Here is a 27,771-nt window from a genome sequence, read left to right as displayed (position 1 = left end):
AAAACAACACTCACGTGGATTAAAAGCATGACCACTCCATCCTGTAATGTGAACTCCATGTTAACGTTCCCATCCTCAGGCACTGCAAGTGTTTGTTGTGTAGGCTCAGCATCCATCTGGGATGTCCTCTGGGTGACTTCAACCAGCACAGGGTTCACTAACTCAGACTGGCTCAGCGGCTGTCCGTCAAACCGAGATATACTAACCTGTGAAACACACAGAGAGGTCGGTTACTGCTTACATCATGGCAGCCACAATACATCGGTGATACAAACAGATATCAAATAATTTGCTCACTTTTGTAGAGAAGTGTAAAGATGGTTTCAGGACATGTGGGAAATTGTAGAACGTGAGCTGGAATGGGTTTTTCATAACCTGCACTTCAACCGTTCTGTTCACCTCAAGTCCTGGGGCACAAGAGAAAACAAAGTGGAGTGAAAACGGCATTGTAATTCATACTACAATTTCAGCATCATTCTTCAAACTCTCACGCACCTGTTTTGATCTCAGTCACGCTGGCAGTGAATTGCACAACAACATGGCCTTCATTGCCCATTCCTGATGGACTGTCCTTGTGCACGTACGGGAGCAGCTGATCCTTGCTCAAGAAGAACTGTGTTGACCCGTGGATCTGAAAGTGACGGGTCAAACAATGACCGATGCAAGATACACTACAAACAATACTGCCTCAATATACTGAATGTCTCCTTGTTGTATCAATTTTGGCTTCAGTTCATGTCTGCATATGTATACTTCTTAATGGGCCTGATGATGGAGTTGGGGTAAATCCCCCGTTCTCCCCATTCAGCATAATTAGCATTTAGCTGCTAGCTCAGCCCAGGCAGACACGATCAGGGATTCAACCACCGCAGTAAATGCCTGACGTCTGAACAGACGTCTATGTACCTGCTCTAGAATTCCCAATTCTGTAGTGTAGAGCTGCAGCAGCGTCCATATATGGGGGGTTTTACCCCACCCACGCGCCAGCCGTATAACATTTTGTGGGCGTTCCCACACAGACCGACTGTATCTATGGAACGGTTTAGACCTCACCTCTTTCGTAACATTAAGGATGACTGAACGGCCAGAGTCGAACGAAGCTGATTCCAGAGTGATCAAGACAGATAGTGTCCCTTTTACAGGTTGTCCCCCGCTGTGCCTGGAGAAGAATCAACAAAAATAATATGCTCCACAGCATGTTTGGAGTGTAAATGACAAACTGAGCTCATTACACTTGCAAATGCAGTAGTATTCATTTGCATTATTGAAGATCATTGAACTCACAGGGCTGTCACAGTTCCTGAAATGTCGTCTCCCACTAGGACCTTGGCAGCCGTCTTGACCAGTAATTCGAACAGATGAGGTTCTGCAACAGCAGTCGGTAGAAAATGAAGGCATGGCAGTCATTATGTGTCTTTAATAAAACAAAATGCTACATTTATGTAAAGAGTTACCAGAATGCTCCACAAGGAATGCTTTCTCATCAGTCGTGCCCTACAGAGAAAGGGAGCGGAGGTCAAACATCTGGGACTTTTCTGTGATTTTCCATTAATGTCATTGCTTTTAAAAACAACCACTTTCAAACAGCATAATAATGAAGAATACATTTCTATATAGGATCCTTACATTGACTGAAGTTGTGATGGCCCACTGACCAACAGGAGCGGTCCGGGACAAATTGAATTCCGTGGACACAATTCCCAGATGACTGCCAGCAGATTCCCACCTTTGGACAATGTTCCCCCCGGGGTCCTGAGCACGACAAAGGAATGCCAGTCAAACTCTCCCCCACCACACAACGCCCCAACTAGAAAATCTATTCAACTTCTCTGGACTTTGTTCTCTCATACAGAAGATTGAGACCCACCTGTATGGATATATCCACCCGGCCTTTGTACGGACGGTTATCCAACCGGACAGACGTAACTCTCACTCTGACCGTGTCCTCAGGCCGGTAGCGTGATCTGTCAGTTTGGATGAAGGTGGAGACACTTCTGGGGTTGAGGCTGAGGGTGGTGGTGTTGGCGAAAAGGAGTTGGTTCCCTCGGTACCCCCTTACAGCCAAGGTGAAGAGGGAACTCTGGGTTAGAGAGCCTCCGGGAATCTAGAGAGTTTGTAGAAATCATCTTAAGAAAGGTTTAACTATAGGATTAAGGAGGCATGGCAGGAGGAACTTGGTGGTTTTTATTTATTTTTTATTTTATTTTTTCAAATTTTTATAGAACAATAAACATACAAGACAAACAGGCTCAGACACACAAAAATAAACAATAATAAAAAGTAAAAAAAAAAAAAATAATAATAATAATAATAATAGTAAAAAAAACTATAATATAAAAAGAATACATAGATCTTTGACATTTAACATTGTAACGTGGAGCTACCCGCCGCATAAGGTGCTTATGTGCTTGTAAGAGATCTCTTGCATATGGAAACTTATACAAGGGGTCTGTGGGAAATCAGCTGGGCAAGCCGTCAATTACACCTAACCTCAGTCACTAGTCATTCTTAACCTCATCAAAGTAGGTTAAAAACAGGTCCCAGGTAGTTAAGAACTTTCCAAATGAGTTGGTTCTGGAACCAGAGTCTTTCCATCTGTATAACAGAGACCATGTCCATTAGCCACACCCGGAAATAAGGTGAAGAGGAGGACTTCCATTCTTTCAAAATAAGTCTTTTGGCGACAGTTGTCCCAAGTGTCAGAGATTGCTGCACAGTGGCAGGGAAGTTCAGAGAGGACTCTGAGCAGCCGAAGATGGCGAGTTCTGCCTCTGGGTGCAGGGTTATTTTGTAGGCCTTAGAGTAGGAGGAACTTGGTGTTGACTTGTCTGAGGTTATATGGGACCGGAGTCTGTCTGTAGTTCAACTCTGCTCAATTAACAGCAGACACCAGCTGATCCAATTTAAGGTAACTCATCGTCTTCATTATTCCAAGTCCAGGTTGCACAACCGTCTCACCACTATGTGATAGGTGTGAGGTGTCAGAGGGTACATTATGCTTTTTGGTTTTCCCCTTCACTATCTGGATTTTGGGCCAATATATTTGATTGGTACTCTAAGGCCTTTAAATAACCCTTCAGCCAGAGGCGGAAGTCGCCATTTTCGGCTGCTCGGAATCCTCTCTGCTCCTCCCTACGACTGTGCAACAGTCTCTGACGCAGGGGACGACTGTCGCCAAGAGACTCATTCTGAAGGAGTGGAAGTCCTCCTCTCTACCTTCTTTTAAGCTGTGGCTGGTTTCGGTTATACATATGGAGAGACTTCGGTTGCTGAGGACCAATTCACTTGGGAAATTCTCTGCTATTTGGGACCTGTTTCTGGTCTACTTAGACAAGGTTGAAAGCGACAAGTAACTTGCCCAGCTGACTTTTCATGGTCCCCTCACGTGGGATCCCACGCACATCTCTTACAAGCACATAAGCACTTGATGCGGCTGGTAACACAACGCTGTAACATTGGAATGTCGATGATATATGTATATGTATATGTATATTTTTGTTTTGTTTTGTCTGAGCCTGTTTTGTTTTCAAAATTCTGAAAATTGATATATATATATATATATATATATATATATATAAATAAAGAAAGGTTTACATGTGACACCAGACATGTTGTGGTTTTATTAATGTAAAGATGAAAGAAGAGGAAGAACATACTCACCGCAGGGAGAGTGAGGACCCGGGTCACACCTGAAAAAACACAATGATGCTTAAGGGTCTGTCTTGTCAAAGCTGTGTTCATATCACAGTGGTACAGTAGCAGCCTGGTGGCCACAATCAAATGTTGGCGTTGTCCATTCCTGCAGTCCATGGATATGTAGAATATCAAGATTTCTGAACCAAAGTACGTTGCCTAGTACATTTCTAGTTACGTGTACTATATCAATGTCACAGAGTGTGCTACTGAAAGAGCGCGTTGGTGATGTGGCTGGCGTGGATGGAGGGCGTAAACACTTGCCTTTCACACCGAAGGGCCGTGTTCGGTCCCCGGCATTTCCAAAGTCTACATTTCAACCGTAATTCACATTTAATGTTTTTGTTATTTAAGATTAAACCAAATCATAAACATTAACCAAGTTGTTTTACTTGCCTAAACATAACCACAGTTGTTATAGTTGTTTTATTTGTGCTTAACTTTGGAAATCCGTCAAGGTTTTCAAATTTACGCCGAGATTGTAGGTTTGCAGAAACACAAAGTGGCACGTTTTAGAAACTTATTTGCCGACATTTTGATGAGATTGTACATATCCCTGGTTTGCAGACACATAAAATGCCAATGTTTTATTCTGGTGACTGGAATGGTGGTAGACTTATATAGAATTCCGATGTCACCTCCTTGGAAGGTGTCCTCTGCCAGGGCTAGACTGGTCTCGCCATGTGTCACTTGGGCCGTCAACCTAACAGGGGAGTCTGTGAGGACAGTGACACCCAGAGGAATGGGGATCCCACTGTGCAACACCTCTGGACCTGAGATCAGATACAACATCCTCATACTACAGGAGGGAGGAGAGGAAGAATGAGTTAACATTGATTAGGGAAACAAGCAGGGTTCAACGGTTTTTGAAGGGTAATATCAATATTTTCCTCTTGGAGCTGCCAATAGATGATCATCAATATCTTTAAAATGTGAGTATTGAGTGTTTCCACCTGTCAAGGTGACAAAGCCTCTGAAACAGCTTTGGGACCAGACCATCATGAGATACTAAGATAGGGCTGGGTGATATGGACCAAAAATCATATCTCTGTGTTTTTAGGCTGAATGGCGATATATCTCGGTATTTTCTATGAAGTGGACTAAATGTTCAGTTGTAAATCAAAGCACATGTGAGATGTCACAAGCACTTTTATTAAAACAACACTGTACTTGACCAAATACCTTGATATCGATATTGTGAGAACATTGGAGAGATGACTATAGGGCTTTCACAAAATATTTACACAATGAGATTTTTGAAAATCATCAGTCATGTGGATATAATGACTAAGTGGGTAAAGGCAAATAATAAAACAGTTGGAACAGTCAGGTAAGTAAAAAAAAAAAAAAAACGACATCACTTTACTGTAATGAGGCCTTTAAAACCAGGAAAAGACTACACTTACACCATACAATAATATCCCAAATCTAAGATATCTAGTCTCATATCATAATATCGATATAATATTGATAAGGTCACGCACATTAGTTGGGTCCAAAAGGTATTGCAAATTTTAATCGAATTTTCAGAAAGTCTGAAATTAGGCTGCTATTATGCGAATTATAGAGCTGTCAATCACCTCGTGTTTGAGGCTGTCTGCCTCTGCTGATCAGCTGATCGATACGTGCCCTCTTGCAGGCAGGCAATGACAAAGCCCTATTAAACACATCTAACGTTATTCATTTAAAGTTTCTTGATGATCTACAACTAGACAAAGGTACAATAAAATGCAATTTCTGGATTAGGCTACCACATCCCGCTCTTCAATTCGGCAAGCACAACGTTATATGGACATAGCTATCCCATTAAATTTCGTTTTCCTGGCGGACTTCAAACGTGGGCCGTCACCATCTTGATTTTTCGTCAGCAGAGTGGGAGGGAATGGGTTGAGTCCTTCCGCACCTCACGTGAGATGGGAGTTTCCCAGAGCCGCAGCTCCACCTGCTGTTGGTCCGTGATCTGCAAGCTGCGCGATCACTGGACAGGCGATCTGTCAATCACCTCCTTTTCTATCATCTATTTTACTCCAAATGGGTGAGTTATATAACAAATTACCCCCCTACAGTTGTTATGAAAAGGTGAAATTAGCTATATAGACCAAAATTGTGTTTTGCCCCTCACTGGAAAGATGTTTAATCCTGTTACAAAGTCGGGCATTTTAACATGGGGGGAATGCCTACTGCCCCCGATGCCTAGTGGCCATTCGAGGAACTACATATTTTCAATTCACTTCCGCATCATCAGAGGGAAGGGGGTGGGCTTGCCCACTGGTTATAATCCACGGAACACATAGTAAGTGAATACAATTTCATTCAATTCTAGAAGTGAGTCGCCTTAAAGTTAAAATCCCAGTTGTCTTCTGTTTACCACGATGGGTATTGTGCTGCGTATTTACCATTATTTACCATGTGTAGCCCTGTTGTGTAGGCTACACCCCATCACGCCATGTTTTGCAGTGATCAAGGCAAACTGTGTGGTTTTTGAATGGAGAGACAACAGAATATCACTTAATCTGTTTCCACTGCACTTATCGCATTGTCCTTTTATCGATACACCCGACTTTTCCACCTCCCTCAAGCGTGAAAACTTTTTTGTGATATTTGGAGGTTTTTGCGAATTTTGCAGCGTTTCCACTCAGTTTTTTAATGCGCAAATTGAAATTTCGCATAAAAACAGGTGGATGGAAACGCGACTAAGACAAAAATATGGTGTAGCGTCGGCATTGACCTTGGATAACCGGGCCGCAGAGAAAGATAAAACCAGTTCAGACCGGTTCTCCAAGACACCACAACACTCCAACCTTCAAGCCAGGTGCTGGACCAAGTAAAGCAGCAAATGAGAAAATAAGATGGTCCGCACGCACTGTAGCTGAAGAAGAAAAGTAGCTCGAAATGTCCTATCTGTGGGATGACTATTAGATGAACTAAAGGGAGCTACATTCTCTTTTTTTTTTACTTCGGTCTTTACTAGAGGTCTTTGGGTATGCAGCCCTACTGTACAATCATGTGAGACTAGCCCTACTGTGACTAGAGGTCTTTGAAAAAGACTTCAAGTCAAAAGAAGTGACTCTGGGTCTGGGTCTGTTTTCTAATAGAGGGGGCCAATCGGGTCCATGCACAAATGTCAAGGGTCCATTAGGTCTGTGGTTTTGGATCCGTGAAGACCTCTAGCCCTAACCCCAATTCTTTTTTGGGGGACATTTTTTGCTTTTTCACAGAGATAGTGAGGGATAGATAGGAGGGTATGGGAGAGAGTGTGAGGGGAGGACATGCAGCAAATGACTGTGGGCCAGATTGGAACCTGGGTCACTGTGGGGAGGGCTGAGCCTGTTGGTGTGCGCTCTATTCGGTGAGCCACTGGGGCGCCCCCCTAACCCTAATTCTACAATGTTCCACGTGTTCTGAATTCGTGGAACAGAGTGACCCATTCCAGCTAAACTCTGGGAGAGATTACCAAGCTTTACTTTACAAAAAAAACAAAAACATTATTGAATGTTATTGAAGAATTAAATTAATGAATAAAATATCCATAGATAATTAAATTTAAATGTAGGTTTTATATGGCTGTGGTCACATCGACATGACTGGCCAATGTCTGATATTTAATCAATGGCTAAACTCAGCCTGTGTTACATATCAGGACAACCCTAGAAATGACAAGAGAACAAATCAGACTTTCCAGACATTTTCAAGGAAGAAATTATTTGTTGAAACATACAGTAGAATACGAGGAAGTATTAGGCAACTGAAAACCTCAACAGAGATGAGACTGGTATTGATTTCATTCATAAGTAGCCAAACCACTTACTTGGATGAATCCTGAGCGGAACCAGGTCGTACAGTCGAGCATATGACTCCCACACATGCTGCCAGGATCCAGAACCCACTCATGCTTCTTCTGCTGCCGGCTCAACAGCAAACCACCAGACCAGCCGTCCCTTCTGGTCCAGACTCCAAACTGACGACTGACATGTACCTGCATGTGACAAAACCCCACCTACAGTCCTGTCCACTGCCAAAAACCCCTATGGGGTTGTACTCACACTTATACACACTCTCACTGCATAATATGTATATCCTTACACACAGCAATATCAGATTTTGGTTCCTTGTCCTGGAGCAGGCTGACGTTGATCCCCCACACTCTCAACACCTCCTCCCAGAGGGAAGTGTCCCGCCTGTCTATTCACACAATTCACAGTCCTGCCCCGAAAGCACAGGGAGACACTGGTGTTACTCTACCCATCCAGTACCGAGCCGCAAATACGTCTCCGATGTCAGAGGGAATACACCTGACTGTACATAGTCCCAAACATGACACAAACACACTGGGGCTCACAGCTTGCTTCTTGGCAGGATATCTGAAAGACAAAGAGGTTGGTATTGAATATTACACCCATCATGAGCAACTTCTGAATGATTTCACCGCTCCATACAGATCTGAATAGGGCTTTGACTATGGATAGTTCTCCGAGTATGAATCCATAGCGTCATGTTTCTCAAATTAATTCAGAAATACTGTCATGTAGGTGTGCCCTTTCTATTACCCTGAGAGCACAGAAGGTAACAGGACAGCCAAGTATCAGCAAGGCTTTGTGTCAGAATGGCAATCAGTCTCCGAAATGTGAGGCTTCAATACTCTCTCCAAAAACACTTCCTATACAATATTGCTGCTACTATTGTTTTAAATACATTTAAATTGAATGGCATTTGAACAAAAAATGCCACTCGTTTGATCCAAAATGACAACTGTAAGAATGGGAGTGTTACACAAAAGCACAGGTTGCACACTACAGTAGACTACGCAGTAAGTATAGCGCCAAAGAGACACGTTTCTATTGTGAGTGAGTGAGATGCTGACCATATTTCAACCACTGATTTACAATAAAGGGTTTAACTGACCAACATGATAGTGGTATAGTAAAAACCTGCATTAACTGTTCTTTACCAGCAGATGGTAGTAGAGTCAAGGCTAAATCAATACTTCATCAAACCAGTAGTGGTATTTCCCATTAAACGAGAGGCTCAATACAGTACTTGCATTAATACACCCAAAGCCCAATAATAGAAAGGTTATGTTATAAGTAAGGAACAGAGGACCCTAGAATAGATGGGAATAGATGAGAAACTCGAGAGAAACATAAACAAGTGTTGGGGGTCGATGTCGTAACGTCGTTACTCAAAAAAGGAATATATACACATTACTTAAAAAATTACTCCCTGGAGAAAGTAATCCATTACACTACTCATTACATTACTTTTGCGTTACTCTACATGTTAAGTAATGTGCATATCTCCACCCCTCAAAAGTTGTAGATCACGCTGCCATTCTGGAACAATGGTGCCAGGACAACCACCTCTCTCTGAACGTCTCCAAGACCAAGGAGATCATTGTAGACTACAGGAGAGGGGGACGCGCACACCCCCCAATCACCATCAACGGCACAGTGGTGGAAAGGGTGGACAGCTTCAAGTACCTGGGAGTCAACATCCACCAGGACCTGACCTGGGCCGGCCACACCGCCACTGTTGTCAAAAAGGCCCAACAGCGACTACACGGACTCAGGCGCCTGAAGAAATTCGGGCTGAGGAAAGAAATCCTCGGGGACTTCTACAGAGGCTCCATTGAAAGCCTGCTGACAGGGGGCTTCACCGCCTAGTACGGGAACTGTACCACCATGGACCGCAGAGCGCTACGGAGGGTGAGGCGCGCGGCCCAGCACGTAACAGGAGGTGAACTGCCAGAACTGCATGAACTGTACAACCAGCGGTGCCTCAGGAGGTCCCTGAAGATCATCAAAGACACAAACCATCCCCACAACAGCCTGTTCTCCCTGCTACCCTCAGGGAGGAGATACAGGGTTCCAAAAACACGCACAAATCACTTGAGGAACAGTTTCTTCCCGCAGGCCACGAGACTCCTTAATATGCACAAAATAGTGCAGTAGTCGTACCGTACCGTACTGCAGCTGCTACTATTACGGATGCCTAACGTTTAATTGTAAATTTAAGTGTATGTTTAATAAGGTGCCTAACGTTTAATTGTAAATTTAAGTGTATGTTTAATAAGGTACATGCTATTTGCACATGTATGTATAAAACGTCGAATTTGGAATGTCTGAACACGTCTAACGTATGCACATGACATGTGCACCTATGTGCAATGAATATGCCACTGTCGTATAAGCCACCGACTTGTCTTATTGCTTATTGATGCCTATTTCTTATTGCCTTATTGCTGTCTTATTGCTTATTGATGCCTATTTCTTATTGCCTATTACTCATTGCTTGTTGCCTATTTGTACTATGTCGTAAACGGAGTCCACTGCACAAGAATTTCACATGTGGTACTTGTACCATGGAGTGACAATAAAAATCTTGAATCTTGAATCATTCCACCCCCATCTGCCTCGAACCCCTATGAAAGTTGGTGCTACAATGGATCGGCCGGAGGGACTGCCTCTGATTGACTTGAACCAACCAATCGTCACTCCTCATGCCTAAACCTAACCAATCATCACACCTCCCCATTCCTCCAGCCCATCCATTCTAGCAATTAACAGCTTTTAAGTCAGCTGTTGTGTTGCGCAATCATGCATGAAAAAGCAGAAAAAGGTTTTTGTCCATAATCCTGCAGATTAAATCCCGATCCTAGTGACAATTGAAGAATTTATGTAATGCAAGTAATGACAATGTTTGATTTAGTAACTGTGATTGCTGGATTTAGGAACCGTAATGCCTTACACTACCCGTTAGTCAAATGTAATGTGATTACAGTAATGCATTACATTACCCCCAACACGGAACATAAATGGGTGTTCTGTTGAATATTTTCATTGTACTATTGCTATATCAATATGGGCGGAACCCATAAGAATTAGGGGAAAAACTGTATTTATTGTTTCATACATTTTATTTCTTTGGTATCACTTTATATTCAAAATAGTTACATATAAACATGTTTTTACAATCGTCATATTCAACAAGAAAACGTTCCAATACTTGGCAAGCAGGACTTTGGCGACACAAAGACACAGTAGAAACCCGTCTTAATCTCATGCTCGGTAAAGAGCACCTATATAAGAGCTGGGCTGTTTGTATTTGTCAGTGCTGGAGGAGTGTGTAGTCTGTCAGGATGTTTGCACAGAGTTAACCCCAATGAGACACTAGATGGCGTTGGCATTGGACATGCGAGCATGTCTGTATTTACTATTGCTCTATGCCACTCAGTAACACATTGCATGCATACCTCCTGAGCACCTAAAAAGTGCCAGTGCACTTGTAAAAATGTGGAGGCACTTATGAATGTTTAGCACTGACTCTTACTCCAACTTCAATTTAAAGACAAAACAAACCTGATCAAATTGGACATATTTTCATAGACAATTCCTACTGAACTGCAGCCTTGCTACTGGATGCCTACCAAGCCCATAGAAGACTACAGCAGGTCTAGAACATCTATACATTCACCTATATTACATCAACAAAGTGCGGACAAAAGTGCATATGTACAGAGTGCTAGAGAGGACCAGAAAACATGATAATCTTTGTAAAGGATCACAGCAGAGTTAAAAGGCACTGCGAACTGGCAGATGGGTAGATAAGTCGAGGCACAGTTGGGGAATTGCTCGCAGATTTGGTCAAGGACAAGATGTAGTACACTGCCAGGGAAGTACCAGTGTGGAGACATTTACAGCAACTCAACTGGCACATACACTATTTTCCTCAGAGGGGCGCTGTATCCCAATACAGTATTCTGAAGGGCTGAAGGGCTAGCATTTACTTTGAAATGTGCTGTATGGCTGCTAGGAGTGATCAAGTAGCAGAACGTTGGTCTTTTAAGTCTCAGACACCCCACAAAGGGATAACAAGCTGGTGTTCAGCTATAGTGTTTTCTGACCACTGTAGGATTGTCTGTCAGTACCTGCGGTACCTGTGGTCACATCTCAAAGTGTCGGTACATGCTTTCCACGTAGCTCAGGACCCTTTGCCAGTCAGGTCCCCCTGCTCTCAGCATCTCCTCTACCGTCTGTAGAACAAATTTAAAGGCTTAATGCAACCAAATCAACCTCATGACTATCGCAAGATATGTATAAAATGATTTGTTCAGCTTGTGGTTTTCTTACCAGTGATTGTGCAATCCCGACGTTCTCTCCCGTTTTGAAGGCCAGACTGAGATTCTCCCTCTACACAGAAAGGAACAAAATTCATTCATAGGTTCAAACAGGATCAATCGTTGTGGTCCTCTCCATTGCACAGTGCAATTTCCACTTGTCTTGTCTACCTTGCTCTCCGGGCTGAGGGTGCAGTAAGGGATGTGCGAGGGAAGGTAGGTGTGGTAGACTGCGCAGAACGCCAGACCATCGGCCCAGCTGCTGCTGAAGTTGGTAATGTCAATGTTCTGCAACGAGAGGGAGAAGAGAAAATAAAATCCGATGTCTCGTGTAGTCGCGTTGTTACCATTTGAAATATATACAGTCAATGTTTGAAACACATTTAAGTGATTTGATTCAGGCTGTTTACACTCATACATTTATGTATAAAGATAAATGGTCTGTTGACATATGGTATAAACAAAAAGTAAGAACCTATTATCTCATAAAAGATAGCTACAGTGTAGAACCCTATGTGAAGTTTAACTTAAACAAAGGAAAAAGCTCTCTGTGTGCACAATTACGCTGTGGAACTCTTCCTTTAGCACTAGAGACTGGCAGGTTTAATGCTATCCCTCAGGAGGACAGACTGTTTACTATGTGAGTTAAATTAAATTGAAAACTCTTTAGTAAAATTCCCTCTATTTATGTTGACTTTTTTGAGATGGATGATTATGAGAAACTTGAGCTGTGTTTCAAGAAAGGAACTTTCTTCATAGCAAATGTCATCTGTCAGGCCTGGGAACAAAGACAGAACATTTTGTTTAGTGAGTGATGTAATGATTTGTTTTATATATTGTATTGTTTGAGCAGTATGTTGATTTATGATTCATGATGATTTAAATGCACCACTGCAACGGTAATTTATGTTGGTGTCTCAGGCTGCTTTCTCACTGGGAACGATTGCTTTTGTTCCGTTCTGTTCCGCAATCGGGAACGATTGCCCCCCGCGCCTCTCCCCCGCTGTTCAGCTTTCACATTACAGTATTTCTTCCGCGCTCTGAAACGGAACAGAGTGCACTTGCATCATCAACTATGCCTGGAGTTTATCGTCAGCCGTTTGTTTGTCGTATGTGGTTCCTTAATGGTCGGCTTTCACCCTCGAAAGTGTTCCGTGCCCGGGCACGCTAAAGCGCTCCCCAGACCACCGTTTCAAGTGGATCCTGTCACGGTTCCCCCTTGCGCACCCGGGCGCAGAACGGAATGGTGCGCAACATTCACACTCGTCAAATGTTCCGAAACTGAGGTCAATTTGGGGACAAGTGTGCTCGGGAACGGTACCGGGGCACCAGTGAGAAAGCACCCTTATAAACCCATGAGGGTTGGGCACCCTATGTGCATGACATGAAAATAAAGAAATCAACCAATCAATCAATCAACCAATCAATCAATACGTTTGTGTTTTAAACTGCACAACTTTCGCAACGTTTACGCTTTGAGTCTACACTACTCTGGCATTTCCGACCCCCGACGATGGAGACCTTCAAATACGCTGCTCACCCCACATCAGTTGGAATGCTCCGGGGTTGCATTGCAATGTGGACAGGCAGAAATGGAGACCATTGGAAAATGATCAAGTTTACATGATGGTAAACACGTCATGTTTATGAAGGAAAGTAGTTTAAAAAACACGCACACAAAGGGCAACCGTTTACTCTAACAATCCAATTTACTGTTAGAATTACAAATACACATTATTAAACCATTAATCAAACCAATAACTAACAGCAGTCAACATCAACACAACCGTATATACTTACAGTAGCAGTTACCTAGTGTTTCTGTGGTGGTGACAAAATGCTCAAAAATATACATATTAGCAGTCTGAATTTTAAACTGAAGCTCCCTGCGCTGTCCGCACCAAAATCTCTTTAACTCATTGAGTGCCAGCCACTTTTGGAGAACGGACGCTCCCAGTGCCAGAGTTTCAGAGCGTTTTCAGTGATTTCTCGAGGCCCACAGAATATTGTGTGATATTACTATGTAAACACCGAACACGGACAAAGAACGATGAGACTCTATTGTATCAGCAGCAAAAAAAAGTTTATTGATATCATTTTCCGTTCTTTAGTTATCAGCCGGAGAAGATAGGTCAAAAACAGCAAAAACAGGCGTTTCCATCTAGAAGCTGAGATATTGAGCCTTTTGTGAAATGAAGCATTTCAAGCAAATCACTGACTCTGAAACTAATATTTTCTGACCTGAAACATCTGAACAGTAATTTCCTTCAATAAACAGCACCCACACCCCCCTCAACTCCAAACTCCTCCTCCGTGGGAGTGTCTCTGGTGGCTCTGCTCGCTGTGCTGGCTGCTGCGTGTGTCAGGCGAGTCTCTGCTGCCTGCTATGGCAGGCTCTGCTGCCTCACGGATCCACGTTCAGATGGCGGCCGCTCGTCGGGGGAGTCTGGAGGAGGCTCGCGTTCGTCTGCGTTTCTGGGGTTTCGGTTGTGAGCTGGGATGAAGCTGCGTCCGATTATAGGCTTTCTGCTGCGCGTTTCAAAGTGCACTGCACCCAGTCTATTTTCGGAGCGCTCAGCCTTGTGCGCCGGCTCCCAGCGCGACACTGAAAAGCCAAACCATTCTCATGAGAATGGTTTGGCTTTGGTTTTATTTTCTGGCGGCTAATCGTGTGGAGAAGCTATGCAGCAGAGACAGAGACATTTGTGGGAGCAGATTGACTGCTGTTCGCAGCTAACGTTGGCTCCAGGCAGCCAGAGCAATCTGTGCCGCTCTGGCTCATGCATCGGTTTCTCCTTCATCACGGGGCTTTTTCTGCTTTTTTTTCCTCAACTTTCTCTAATCTGGAGAGCACTGTCACCACCTAATGGGTCTGTAAAATAGGTTATACACATTCAATAGCTCAGATATTTTTATAGGAGATGTAAGAGGCTTTGATCCACGTCCCACCGTCAAAAAACGCAATTGACGAACATACTCGTCCTTGGCACTCTACGTTAGTATTTGAATTGACGAACATACTCGTCCTTGGCACTCAATGAGTTAAGAATGAACTCTAGAAACACAAGATAAAATGTGTCATATGTAGACAGTCTTCTTGACAATTTGGCACCAAAATAATCCAATATAATCCATATATACAGTAATCCAATATAAACCAATATAATCCATAAAGATAAATGAGAAAGACATTTACCAAATGAGAAAAACGAGAAAAAGACAGCTCGGACTGAGTTTTAGCCATTTAGCTTAGCGGACAATCTGCTTCCTGTGTACACCGGCATACACATGCCCAGTATGATAAAAATAATAATTCATTTTATTTGTAGTGCACTTTTCATTCATAAAGAATCTCAGAGTGCTAGAGTTAAGAGTAGCGAAGTGTTAAGTGTATGTGAATGGTCATGTGATATGCATTTTCAGGCCTGCTCGTATGGATGAAGATTATTCCTGAAACGCAGCTGAAACGCATGTGTGGACGAGAGTGTTTTCATTTTCAATACACCTGCTAAGAATGAAAACAACCTAGTGTGGACCCGGCCTCAGGCTCATAAGACACAAATACATAAAATCAGCCTCCATTTTACCTTGTAGCCTTGAGTTTGGCTCTGACACCAGCGCAGCAGTGAGTTCCTCTTAGAGCCTCCGTGGCGACGCAGCAGCAGGTTAAAGCCATCCTGCGACCTGACAACAAGAGCAGCACACAAAAAGAGGTATCTTATTTTAACCAGCACCGAGAGATTAGGTCTAAGGTGGTATCTTATCTTAACCAGTACTGAGAGATTAGCTTTAAACACTGAGCAAGAGCTGGACATCTCTGTTGGACTTTTAGGTCATCAAGTGAGTTGTAAAACTGAATTACAAAATAGCTGCCTGTTAGATTGGTCAGCGCGTTACACTGCCATATAGCAGAGTCAAAACAACAACAACAAAAACACTTTATGAGTTCAGCAGACACATGTCAATATGAGTCATCAGATTTACAGCTACAGAATGTAACGATTAAGGCAGTCTCTAGGACACTGTGGTCTGTGTGTGTGTGTGTGTGTGTGTGTGTGAACTTACTTGGTGGAAGGCAGCTCAGTGAGGGAAGAGTTATACTTGTTTAGAGACTCCTCTCGTTTCCCTACAACGACATAAAAACAGACTGTATGCCAGAATCAAACTACACTATATCTTTGTCTTTCACGATGGTCACCATGTCAGATTAGATCATAGTGAATCAAACTACCGTACATTATATCTTTGTCTTTCATGATAGTCACCATGTCAGATTAAATCATACTGAATCAAACTACACTATATCTTTGTCTTTCACGATGGTCACCATGTCAGATTAAATCATACTGAATCAAACTACACTATATCTTTGTCTTTCACGATGGTCACCATGTCAGATTAAATCATACTGAATCAAACTACACTATATCTTTGTCTTTCACGATGGTCACCATGTCAGATTAAATCATACTGAATCAAACTACACTATATCTTTGTCTTTCACGATGGTCACCATGTCAGATTAAATCATACTGAATCAAACTACACTATATCTTTGTCCTTCACAATGGTCACCATGTCACATTAAATCATACTGAATCAAACTACACTATATCTTTGTCTTTCATGATGGTCACCATGTCAGATTAAATCATACTGAATCAAACTACATTATATCTTTGTCTTTCACGATGGTCACCATGTCAGATTAAATCATACTGAATCAAACTACACTATATCTTTGTCTTTCACGATGGTCACCATGTCAGATTAGATCATAGTGAATCAAACTACCGTCAGTGTTGGGCAGTAACGCGTTACTTAGTAACGCGTTACTGTAATTAGTTACTTTTTTAGTAACTAAGTAATATAAGGCGTTACAATTTCCAAAACAGTAATTAATTACAGTTACTAATCCAAGTAATGCATGTGTTACTGCGTTACATGATTGCCTGACAGAATGCAGTGTTTTCTATGTAAAAGAAAACATTTTATCCTTACCGACTCAGGTGGACCGTGAGTACGCCGACGCACACATATACGTCATAGTGTGTGTGCGCGATACAGCGTCAGAGCGTGCGCGCTGGCTTTCAAAACAAACCGAGTCAGAAGAAGGAGACGAGCAAGAGAAACCTGGCTACCTCGAGAGAGAATATGCGGGGACGGAGGCTAAATTGAAGGCGACGCTGGGTGAGGTAGACTTGGGTGTGTTCACTGGATTAACAGATACACTTTGGGTAAGTCAGTGTTGTACACAGTTACTTCCTAACCTCGTCAAAGCCTTTCTCACCGTAGTCAGACGGGCCGGCCCAGGGAATGTTGACAGATCATCACTTTTCTTTCAGCAACGAAGCTTGAAACGTTTGCATTGAGGCTGTTGTATTACCACTCCGAGTTTCCGACAGTAACAGCATCTTTCACTCACGTTATCTGTGAGTGACTGTCTGATTTCATTTCGTGTGAAGCTAGCCAGTCTTAACACACCACTTCCTGTTCTTTCTAACCGAATTTCCAAGTAAAATGCCTTTGGCTTTTCGTTTAACATAGCTATAATACCAAAGCGAAAATAATTAATACAGTGACATGCTAGACGGTATTTGGGGTAAAAATAAAAATAAAAGTAACTAGTAACGTAACTAGTAACGTACCTAGTTACTTTTTGAAAAAGTAATCAGTAAAGTAACTTTTATTACTTTTTTAAGGAGTAATCAGTAACAGTAACTAATTACTTTTCCAGAGTAACTTGCCCAACACTGACTACTGTACATTATATCTTTGTCTTTCACGATAGTCACCATGTCAGATTAAATCATACTGAATCAAACTACACTATATCTTTGTCTTTTACGATGGTCACCATGTCAGATTAAATCATACTGAATCAAACTACACTATATCTTTGTCTTTCACGATGGTCACCATGTCAGATTAAATCATACTGAATCAAACTACACTATATCTTTGTCTTTCACGATGGTCACCATGTCAGATTAGATTATACTGCCATCAATTCTTGCCATGACTTGGCCGGGAGAATGGCAACACTACAAGTCTGACCCCGACCAGGGCTGCCAAATCTATGCAGAACGTTTGGAACGCCACAAGCCCATTTTCTCATTCAGTCAAAAACAAATTCACTCTTCTTTTGCCAAACTATATTGTACAAAGTGATATGCTGTGTATGTTGTGACCTCTCCTGACCTCCTGTTACATGATTTTGCAAAAATGATGTAAAAATAAAAGTATTAAAAAAAAACAAAAAAAACAAATTCACATTTCACAATTGATAACGTGCCGGCGTGAAACGAGGACACCGACAGCACACGGAGAGACAAGACAGAGCAGCACAGCGCAACAGTGATTTATTCAGAAAAGGGAGAAATATAGACTACAAAATCTATTATTGTAGTTTACTTTATTCCCATGCATGCTGCTCAGTCAGTGGTTCTTCACAGCAGTGCAGGGTCTCTCCATCTCCTCACACCAGGCAGGAGTGAGTGAGTTACTATGGTTACGGGGATGCCCTGTGTCTGTGCCCCCGAAACAAACCGCACGCTGAAGGCTCAAGGTAGGAACATGTAGAACACCTCCCAAGTAACTGAGGAGATTTTCTTTTCTTTTTATACAGGAATAAGTCCTGTTTTAATTTTATACTAGGAAGTCCATTGTACAATCACCAGTTTATTAAATGCCCCCCCCCCCCCCCCCCCCCCCACCCACACACACACACACACACACACACACACACACACACACACACACACACACACACCTGTGTCAGTGGTTGACTTGCTCTCTTGCCAATCCAGGCATCTTCGCCCTCTGAGTTGGCCAAGGTTCTTGAAAAGACACAGAATTCACAAAGCATTTAGAGGCGGCTGTAGCTCAGGAGGTAGAGCGGGTCATCCACTAATCGCTTTGGATAAAAGAGGTCGGTGGTTAGATTCCCGCCTCCTCCTGTCTGCATGTCGAAGTGTCCTTGGGCAAGATACTGAACCCCAAATTGCTCCTGATGGTGTGCCAGCACCCTGCGTGGTAGCCTGCCGCCATCGGTGTATGAATGGGTGAATGTACCTACTGACTGTAAAGCGCTTTGGATAAAAGCACTATATAAATGCAGGCCATAGAGAGCCGCAGGGATGACGTATTTTTTTGGCTGAATGCGGAAGTCCCGAACTTCCTGGTTCTTCACTGTTTCTGTCTATGGGATTTTTTAATGGGTTTTTGGCGTGATGCTTCAAATAATGTCTGTGGGCAACGCAAGTTTAATCAAACGCGAACCAAGGTTCAGCGGGATAATCTTCACACATGAGGACCAATTTCATGAGTTTTGAAGCGTAACTGTGAGCCCTAGAAGTAAAAAGCTCGAGCTAAGCTAATCCAGAAATACACACTGTCGCATAGGCTTCCACGTCACGTCAGCACTCAACCTGGACTGTTGTTGATGTGTGCACTGATTACCCCGGGCTGAACGGGGCTGAACCAGGTGAGGGAAAGAGAATTTCTGTGTTCGTCCTTTGAAGTAGTGACGTTATTGACGTATATATCCCCATCGACTCAAGAGTGTAGTCTCATTTAGCCGTTTGCTAGCTAGCCGCCCTTTTAACGGCACGTAAAAGCTTCAAAACTCGTAAAAGATTCAAGATTCAAGATTCAAGATTCAAGATTTTTATTGTCACTCCATGGTACAAGTACCACGTGTGAAATTCTTGTGCAGTGGACTCCGTTTACGACATAGTACAAATAGGCAACAGCAATAAGTAATAGGCAATAAGAAATAGGCATCAATAAGCAATAAGACAGCAATAAGGCAATAAGAAATAGGCATCTTATAAGCAATAAGACAAGTCGGTGGCTTATACGACAGTGGCATATTCATTGCACATAGGTGCACATGTCATGTGCATACGTTAGACGTGTTCAGACATTCCAAATTCGACGTTTTATACATACATGTGCAAATAGCATGTACCTTATTAAACATACACTTAAATTTACAATTAAACGTTAGGCACCTTATTAAACATACACTTAAATTTACAATTAAACGTTAGGCATCCGTAATAGTAGCAGCTGCAGTACGGTACTGCGGTACGACTACTGCACTATTTGTGCATATTTAGGAGTCTCGTGGCCTGCGGGAAGAAACTGTTCCTCAAGCGATTTGTGCGTGTTTTTGGAACCCTGTATCTCCTCCCTGAGGGTAGCCGGGAGAACAGGCTGTTGTGGGGATGGTTTGTGTCTTTGATGATCTTCAGGGACCTCCTGAGGCACCGCTGGTTATACAGTTCGTGCAGTTCTGGCAACTCGTCTCCTGTTACGTGCTGGGCCGCGCGCCTCACCCTCCGTAGCGCCCTGCGGTCCATGGTGGTACAGTTCCCGTACCAGGCGGTGAAGCAGCCAGTCAGCAGGCTTTCAATGGTGCCTCTGTAGAAGTCCCTGAGGATTTCTTTCCTTAGCCCAAACTTCTTCAGGCGCCTGAGTCCGTGTATTCGCTGTTGGGCCTTTTTGACAACAGTGGCGGTGTGGCCGGCCCAGGTCAGGTCCTGGTGGATGTTGACTCCCAGGTACTTGAAGCTGTCCACCCTTTCCACCACTGTGCCGTTGATGGTGATTGGGGGGTGTGTGCCCCCCCCTCTCCTGTAGTCCACAATGATCTCCTTGGTCTTGGAGACGTTCAGAGAGAGGTGGTTGTCCTGGCACCATTGTTCCAGGACCCTCACCTCCTCTCTGTAGGCCGTCTCGTCGCCCCCCGAGATCAGCCCCACGACTGCTGTGTCGTCTGCAAACTTCACGATGGTGTTTGAAGTTTGAGTCGCCACGCAGTCGTGGGTGTAGAGGTCGTACCAGAAGGGGCTGGAGACGCACCCCTGGGGTGCTCCTATGCTGATGGTCAGCGGGGAGGAGGTGAGGTTGCCCACCCTCACCACCTGGCGGCGGTCTGTCAGGAAGTCCAGGATCCAGTCGCACATCGCTGTGTTTAGTCCCAGGTCCCTGAGTTTGCTTACCAGCCTGGAGGGTACTATGGTGTTGAATGCTGAGCTGTAGTCCACGAACAGCATTCTCACATAGGTGTCCTTCCCCTCCAGGTGGGACAGGGCGGTGTGGAGCACGTGTGCCACTGCATCCGCTGTGCTCCTGTTGGGGCGGTATGCAAACTGCAGCGGGTCGTGGTCCGGGGGGAGTGTGGGACGGATCTTTGATATGACCAGCTTTTCAAGGCACTTGCTGGCTATTGGTGTGAGGGCTATAGGGCGCCAGTCATTGAGGCTGGTCACTTTTTTCTGTTTGGGAATGGGGATGATTGTTGCTGCCTTGAAGCAGGAGGGAACTCGTCGGAGGGAGAGGGACTGGTTGAAGATGTCTGTGTACACGGCTGCCAGCTGGTGGGCGCAGGCCTTGAGGACCCGCCCAGGGATGCCGTCCGGGCCGGCCGCCTTGCGTGGGTTGATACGCAGGAACGACCGGCACACTTCATCCTCAGTGATGGTGAGGGGGCGGTCTGTGGGGGGTGGAGGGTGGGTGGGGTTGGTGGTTAGGTGGGAATGGGGGGGGGTGCGGGGGAGGAAGGGGGGAGGGGAGGTGATCGGGGGGTGGGGGGGAGGAAGGGGGGTGGGGTGGAGGAAGGGGGGAGGGGAGGTGATTGGGGGGGGGAGAGGAGGAGGGGTGGTGGGGGGGCGGCGAGGGGGAGAGGTGATGGGGGGGGAGAGGTGGCAGGGGGGGGAGGAGGGGAGGAGAGGGGTGATGGGGGGGGAGAGGTGGGGGGGGAGGAGAGGAGGGGGGGTGGGGAGGGGTGGTGGGGGGGAGGAGGGAGGGGGGGGTGATGGGGGGGAGGAGAGGGGGAGAGGGGTGGGAGAGGGGGGGGGGAGGAGGGGAGGCGCTCTGGCAGAGGGGTCGAACCTAGCGTAGAACGCGTTGAGTTCGTCCGGTAGGGTGGGTGACGTGCTGGGGTTCTGTCGTTTCACCTCTTTGAAGTCTGTGGCAGCATGGAGCCCTCTCCACAGGTGTCTGGGGTTGTTAGTGTCCAGTTTTGACTCCAGCTGCCTTCCATAATCTCTACGTGCTATTTTTATAGCGGTCCGGAGGGCATATTGTGCCTGCTTGTATTGGTCAGTTGTGCCAGAGCTGAAGGCGGTGGTCCTGGCGTGGAGGGCAGCCCTGACGTCGCTGTTGACCCAAGGCTTTTGGTTCGGCATTATTTTGACTTTTTTTGTGGGGACTATGTCGTCGGTGCACTTCTTTATGAAGCATGACACCGTATCTGCATACTCGCCCAGGTCTCCTGCAGCTTTGAACTCCTCCCACACCACTTGGTCAAAGCAGTCCCTCAGGATGTCGTCTGATTGGTCTGACCAGCAGTGGGCGGTTCGGAATGCTGGGGGTTGTCTTTTTAGTTTTTGTTTGTACCTGGGTACAAGTAGGATGGAGGCGTGGTCCGATTTGCCGAAAGGGGGGCGAGGGACGGCTTTGTAGCCATGTCGGATGTTTGAGTAACATTTGTCCAGTGTGTTACTGCCTCGCGTGGGGAAGTGAATGTGCTGGTACAATGTGTGCATTCTGCCTCTCAGGTTTGCCCTGTTAAAATCCCCAGTCACCACCAGGGCCATTTCGGGTTGTTTTGTCTCCTGTGCACTGATGGCGCGTTGCAGCTCTTTCAGTGCGACAGTCACGTTCGCTTGTGGAGGAACGTATACACCCATGATGGTGACTGTCGTGAATTCCCTCGGACTCCAGAACGGCACGCATTGTACCATTACATATTCAAGATCTGCTGAGCAGTGTTTCCCAATGTCTGTGGTGTTTACACACCAGTTTTCGTTAATCATAAGACATACGCCCCCTCCCTTCTTCTTACCGGATTGTTCGTTTCTGTCTCCTCTGAATACACTGAATCCTGGTAGCGCGATAGAGTGGTCCGTTGTGTCAGGAGTAAGCCAGGTTTCCGTTAGGCACAGAACATTGCATCGCGCTATGTCTTTTTGGTATTGTGCACGCGCTCTTAGTTCACAAAGTTTATTCTCCAGCGATTGAACATTTGCCAGCAGTATGCTTGGGAGAGGTGGTTTATCCGCGCGCTTCCTCAAGCGGGCGAGAAGCCCCCCTCTCTTCCCCCTCCTCCAGCGTTGTTTTTTGAGTTCAGGAAAATCCGTAAGATCTGGAGCTTGCCAGTTGCTGTTGGGATATATCCGTTCTTTCCTGATTTTGATCAGCGCGTCCCTGTTGTATTTTATTCCGACGCTGATTTCCATGTTATATCCGCTGGTGTCCGTGCCTCCGTTCTCTGCCTCCATGGCGGGGGCGCGGGGCTGTTGTTTGTTGTTGTTTTTTGCGTGCGAGCGGACAAAGCGGGCAGAGCGGGTCCCCGCCGTCGCGGTTTCTTGCAAAAAAAGTGCGAAGACGCCACTATCTACACTATTCAGTTACACTGTTATATACAATAGATATTTACAAAGCAAGTCGAAGCAACGAAATCAAAACAAAACGCGTTTACACTGGAATACAAGCCTATTTGTCTATGAAGTCACTAGAGCTCCCTAGCGAGTCGCCTTCTCCCGGCGCCATCTTCCAACATATGGTCCTCGTGTGTGAAGATGATATTACTAAACACTGGTTCGCGTTTGATTAAGCCAGCGTTGCCCAGAGATATTATTAGAAGCATCGCGCCAAAAACCCATTCAAAACTCCCATAGGCGAAAACTGTGAAGAACCAGGGCTGTTAGCATCGATGATTTCCGGACTCGTTACTGCGGCTCTCTATTTGCCATTTACCATTTATATTATAGCCTACAAACTCAATAAAAAAACACTCCTTCCCGGTCTAATGCAATAACGACCCCTGCCGGAAACAAACCCTAATGAAGGATAATCTTCATAGCCCCCCCCTCCCCCCGAGAATCAAAATGTCTCACCTTGTTGGTAGATGCAACTGTTATGGAAGTGTTGGACTGGGAGGTTCCATTCTGCACAGTGGGGGAGTCCGAGGGGACGGGTAGTCTGGAGAGGCTTCTGTACCATTAACAAACACACACACACACAGAATCAAGAGTACAGGCCTGAGCAGACAAACCAACTATTTTTGATAGCATTTCTTCTTGACCGTTATTCCATTTGCACTCCAGTGGTAAATAAAACGATTGTAACCCTCTCCCTGTCCTCAAGAGGCCCTGGGAGGCACATTCAACACAAACCACAAACAGTCCTGACCAAATTCGCTTATTGTCCGTTTTCGATTACCAAAGAGAAAAACAAATGTGCACAGCACTAAAGGGATTTATTATGTGCTGCTTTGAAATATGTGACTGTCTGAACATTTTAAATTACCAACCATACAAAATGATACCAGTACTCTACCATTACTCTAACCGCCGGGTCATAACGCATAATTTAGTAACACGCCACAGAAAAGCACACAGGGGAGGCAAATGAGTTTTGAGCAACACTGTTTGCAGTACTGTGATATTCTGTTTCCTTGGAGTTTCTGTAGGTGGCCCTCTTTTCTCTGTGTGTTCAGCCATGGTGGCTATCACTGCTCATGCTAACTACCCAGTTCTTCTTCTGCTTATTCCAAACAAAGTGCTGTTGCTCCTGTTAAAAGTTGAAAAAGCACCAATTTTCTCAGAACAGCAAATGTAAAAGCTTTCATAAACTGGGTGTAGCCGGGCGCTGTACGAGAAAGCGACCACTGCTCCTGGCCTGCCCCTCGGAGGAAAGGACATGCCTGGATGGGTTAAATGCAGACGACACTTTTCACCGGCCACCGTCAGCATGAGTGTGTTGTGGCCGCATGCATGTATTGTGGTGTTCGTGTGACAATAAAAGACGGGCTTGTCCGTTACGAGAGAGTTTGAATAACTATCTTCAGCAGATATTTATTTATATTAAATGTTGTGCATCATTACTTACTCACCTTGACCTCTCCGTGGTTACCGTCCTCTGGGTCTCATTGGCACGAGACTCATCTCCGCTCCTATCCTCATTGGTCACATTTCTCAGGTACCGCTTGGCCACGCCCTTAGAGTCTGTTCCAGCCTCCTGGGTGACAACGCTCTTGACTCCGTCATTCTGATGTTCTATTCCCAAGCCCTCTCGGCCCAACCTGTACACCCCCCTCTCCCTGCCCTCACGGTCGTTGTTGCTTTCAGCGGGGGCGGGTCTCTCCGGCGCCTGGGCCTGGCTTTTGGCCTGGGTGAGAACATCCAGGCTCACCCGGCTGTCCCTCAGCTCGCCCCGCAGGGTGACCAGCTGCACGTCCGCCTCTCTCTGCCTCTGCTGGGCGGCCGCAAGCTCCCTCTCCACGTCCCCATGGGCCGTCCGGAGAGCCGTCAGCTCCTCTTCCGCCTCGGCTCTCAGGCGGTCCGCCACTGCCACTGCCACCTGCAGGTCAGCCTGGAACTGCAGCCACTCGCCGCGCTCAGTCTGCCAGGGAAACAGCGACAAGGGTTACATTGTTGTTGGAAGAACCCTTGACAAACACTTCAGTCTAAATTAATTCCTTCTGAATGAGGCCAAATTAATAATATCAGTGATCTGATAAGTTGTGTGTTTACAGGCAGCAAAGCATGTAATCAGAATACATGTTGAGAAGAGTATTTTAGACTTTCCAGCAAACTGTCAGGTGGAAGAAGACATACATGGAGTGGGCAACTATTTTTCATGGGGGGCCACATGAGAAACCCAGATTGTTGCCGGGGGGCGAACAAATATTGTCATGCCGTAACCCATGGATGGGCAACTTTGATGAAAGAGGGCCACAAAAAAAATTCTTCATTACCAGATTTTGCTGAGGGCTGAATGGCGCCAGCGCGAAAAATGTGGGGCATTTGAAGCCAGGTTTAGAGGAATAACTCATTTTAAATTAACAGTTGTGATTTCATTATTGAATCTTAACCACCAATATTTGATCCTTTTCTCACTCACTCCTATGTCACCACCTGCTCTCCCTGCAGGTCTTGAAATTAACTTTTTTGACCACCTGCCAATGCTGCTAGATTTTAAAGTTACCAGCCAATTAGAATTTCCAATAGCCTAAATGTTTTTCTTGAAATAAACCAGAATATGAGTGGGTTCATTTAAGCATAAGTATCAGTAAGTGGCCCGGGATTCTCAAAGCCTGTGTTGAGGGTCACACAAGAACAAAAATGCACTCTTGAAGCTAAATAAATCCAAAACCAACGAGTTAATTATTTAAATGTTTACTTCAATGTAGAACAGTCATTTCTTACACATGAGATTACTTTTAGCGTTTTAGTCATAAAGATTATTGAAAGATATTCCAAATTCCAGACTGAAATGCTACAGAAGTGGAGTATTGGCCAGAATTACATGAACATTTGGAAACTTATTCAGCAGGTATCTTGCATGTTGCGTTGCATGGTGCATTGTAAAAAAGAAAAAAAGAAAAAAAAATTGCAATTCCATCACGGGCCACACAGGGCGGCTTTAGCTCAGGAGGTAGAGCGGGTCGGCCAATGACGCAAGGGTTGGCGGTTCGATCCCCGCTCCCTCCCAGCTGCTGTCGTTGTGTCCTTGGGCAAGACACTTAACCCTCCTTGCTCCTGATGGTGTGTAGGCACCCTGCGTGGCAGCCTGCCGCCATCGGTGTATGAATGGGTGAATGTAGACTATCTACTGATTGTAAAGCGCTTTGGATAAAAGCGCTATATAAATGCAGGCCATTTACCATAGGCCATTAGGGCGCGCCGGCGGCCCGCGGGCCGTATTTTGCCCATGTGTGAAGAATATAACAAAAGTGGTTGAGTTTACATGGCTTAGTTTTAAAGTTTCCAGAATGGACTAAAAGCTTTATACTGTACCACCAAATTAATTTGAATTTGGAATCAGCTAATCTACTTGTTTCAGTAATTACTGTCCCTCTGCCAAAAAGGTTATATACAGTATACATGTATATACACAATATATACATGTACGTATATATACATGTATATACACAATATATACATATATATATTATATATACACAAGCAAACAATACTGCGATCCTTACACAAGCATATTGTACTGCAAATGGTTTTGCTGTGGCAAATTACTTTATGAAGGATGATATCTGACAAACCTTAATTAGATGCAACTGCCAAAAACAAACATAGCCCAACCCTCAGCAGACACTGACAGCCTTCACATGAATGATCAAATCTCCATTTGGACCTCATCAGGAAAGTAAAAGTTGGGCTGAACAAGCGGCAAGCCTCGGCGTGTAGAGAGGAGTGGAGCTGGCAAGTCAGCTCTAATGAGCCGCAACCCACTCCTTCTGTGCCAAAAGGTTTTGCTCCGTGTCTTCTATTCAGGTCAGGATCTAAAAGCTGATAAACAAGAATACAACACGTTCACTCGCCCAATTTCATAATAAAGACACACACACCCACACACACACATAAAGAGCTGCCACAAGTTTGAACACGAAGCAGACTTGGGAAACGTTTTGCGAGCGAGGCCAATGATGGATAAACTGGTCCCCACCCCATCTCAAAAGCCTTAAGTGCTGTCCTCGCTATCCCCTGTTAGCCATTAGAGCTGAGCGGGACGTCCTGCGTCGGCTACATGAAAAGCTCACACTGAAGAGGATTCACATTCATATCTGTGAAGATGAGCGATTACGAGGGGGGAAAGGTTCCAGTTAAGATACATTCCTTCAGAATATCCTCACCTTGGACATGCACAAACACTGCCCCTGTGGATATAGTACACACAGACATCAAAAGCGGCACTCGGAGCAAACCGAGCCAAGAGGTAAACGATACCAGAGCATTAAAAAAAAGTTGAGAAACCATCTACATAAAAGGAGAGAGAGAGGACAATAAAAGCATGCACAGACATATACTGTGGGCCAGAGCATACTGATATTGTGTGTGTGTGTGTGCGTGCATGTTGCAATGTAACCCACAGAGAAATGAGGGAGTGCAGAGGGGTGGAGGGGTGGGGATGGAGGGCTAGTAATTAGATGAAGA

The 27,771-nt window shown here is 44.9% G+C and overlaps 1 protein-coding gene across 1 annotated transcript in view; it reads right to left on the bottom strand.

Moving 5' to 3' along the window:
- Positions 1 to 27,771, bottom strand: part of LOC310773091 (CD109 antigen-like) — a 96,833-nt gene that overhangs the window by 41,598 nt on the left and 27,464 nt on the right. The window contains exons 5-19 of the mRNA XM_083633009.1: positions 24,714 to 25,222; positions 23,716 to 23,812; positions 18,579 to 18,645; positions 15,872 to 15,932; positions 15,394 to 15,490; positions 11,978 to 12,094; positions 11,820 to 11,879; positions 11,637 to 11,722; positions 4,332 to 4,492; positions 3,661 to 3,689; positions 1,868 to 2,104; positions 1,627 to 1,752; positions 496 to 631; positions 298 to 407; positions 15 to 206 (exon numbers count right to left, since the gene is read on the bottom strand). Of these exons, the coding sequence (XP_083489135.1) occupies positions 15 to 206; positions 298 to 407; positions 496 to 631; positions 1,627 to 1,752; positions 1,868 to 2,104; positions 3,661 to 3,689; positions 4,332 to 4,492; positions 11,637 to 11,722; positions 11,820 to 11,879; positions 11,978 to 12,094; positions 15,394 to 15,490; positions 15,872 to 15,932; positions 18,579 to 18,645; positions 23,716 to 23,812; positions 24,714 to 25,222 (2,085 nt within the window). The remainder of the gene's footprint in view (positions 1 to 14; positions 207 to 297; positions 408 to 495; positions 632 to 1,626; positions 1,753 to 1,867; positions 2,105 to 3,660; positions 3,690 to 4,331; positions 4,493 to 11,636; positions 11,723 to 11,819; positions 11,880 to 11,977; positions 12,095 to 15,393; positions 15,491 to 15,871; positions 15,933 to 18,578; positions 18,646 to 23,715; positions 23,813 to 24,713; positions 25,223 to 27,771) is intronic.

This window comes from Poromitra crassiceps, assembly GCF_964638095.1.
Source record: "Poromitra crassiceps genome assembly, chromosome: 3".
NCBI classification, from domain to species: domain Eukaryota; kingdom Metazoa; phylum Chordata; class Actinopteri; order Beryciformes; family Melamphaidae; genus Poromitra; species Poromitra crassiceps.
Note: the sequence above shows the minus strand (reverse complement) of the source record. Positions and strands in the feature narration are given on the sequence as shown.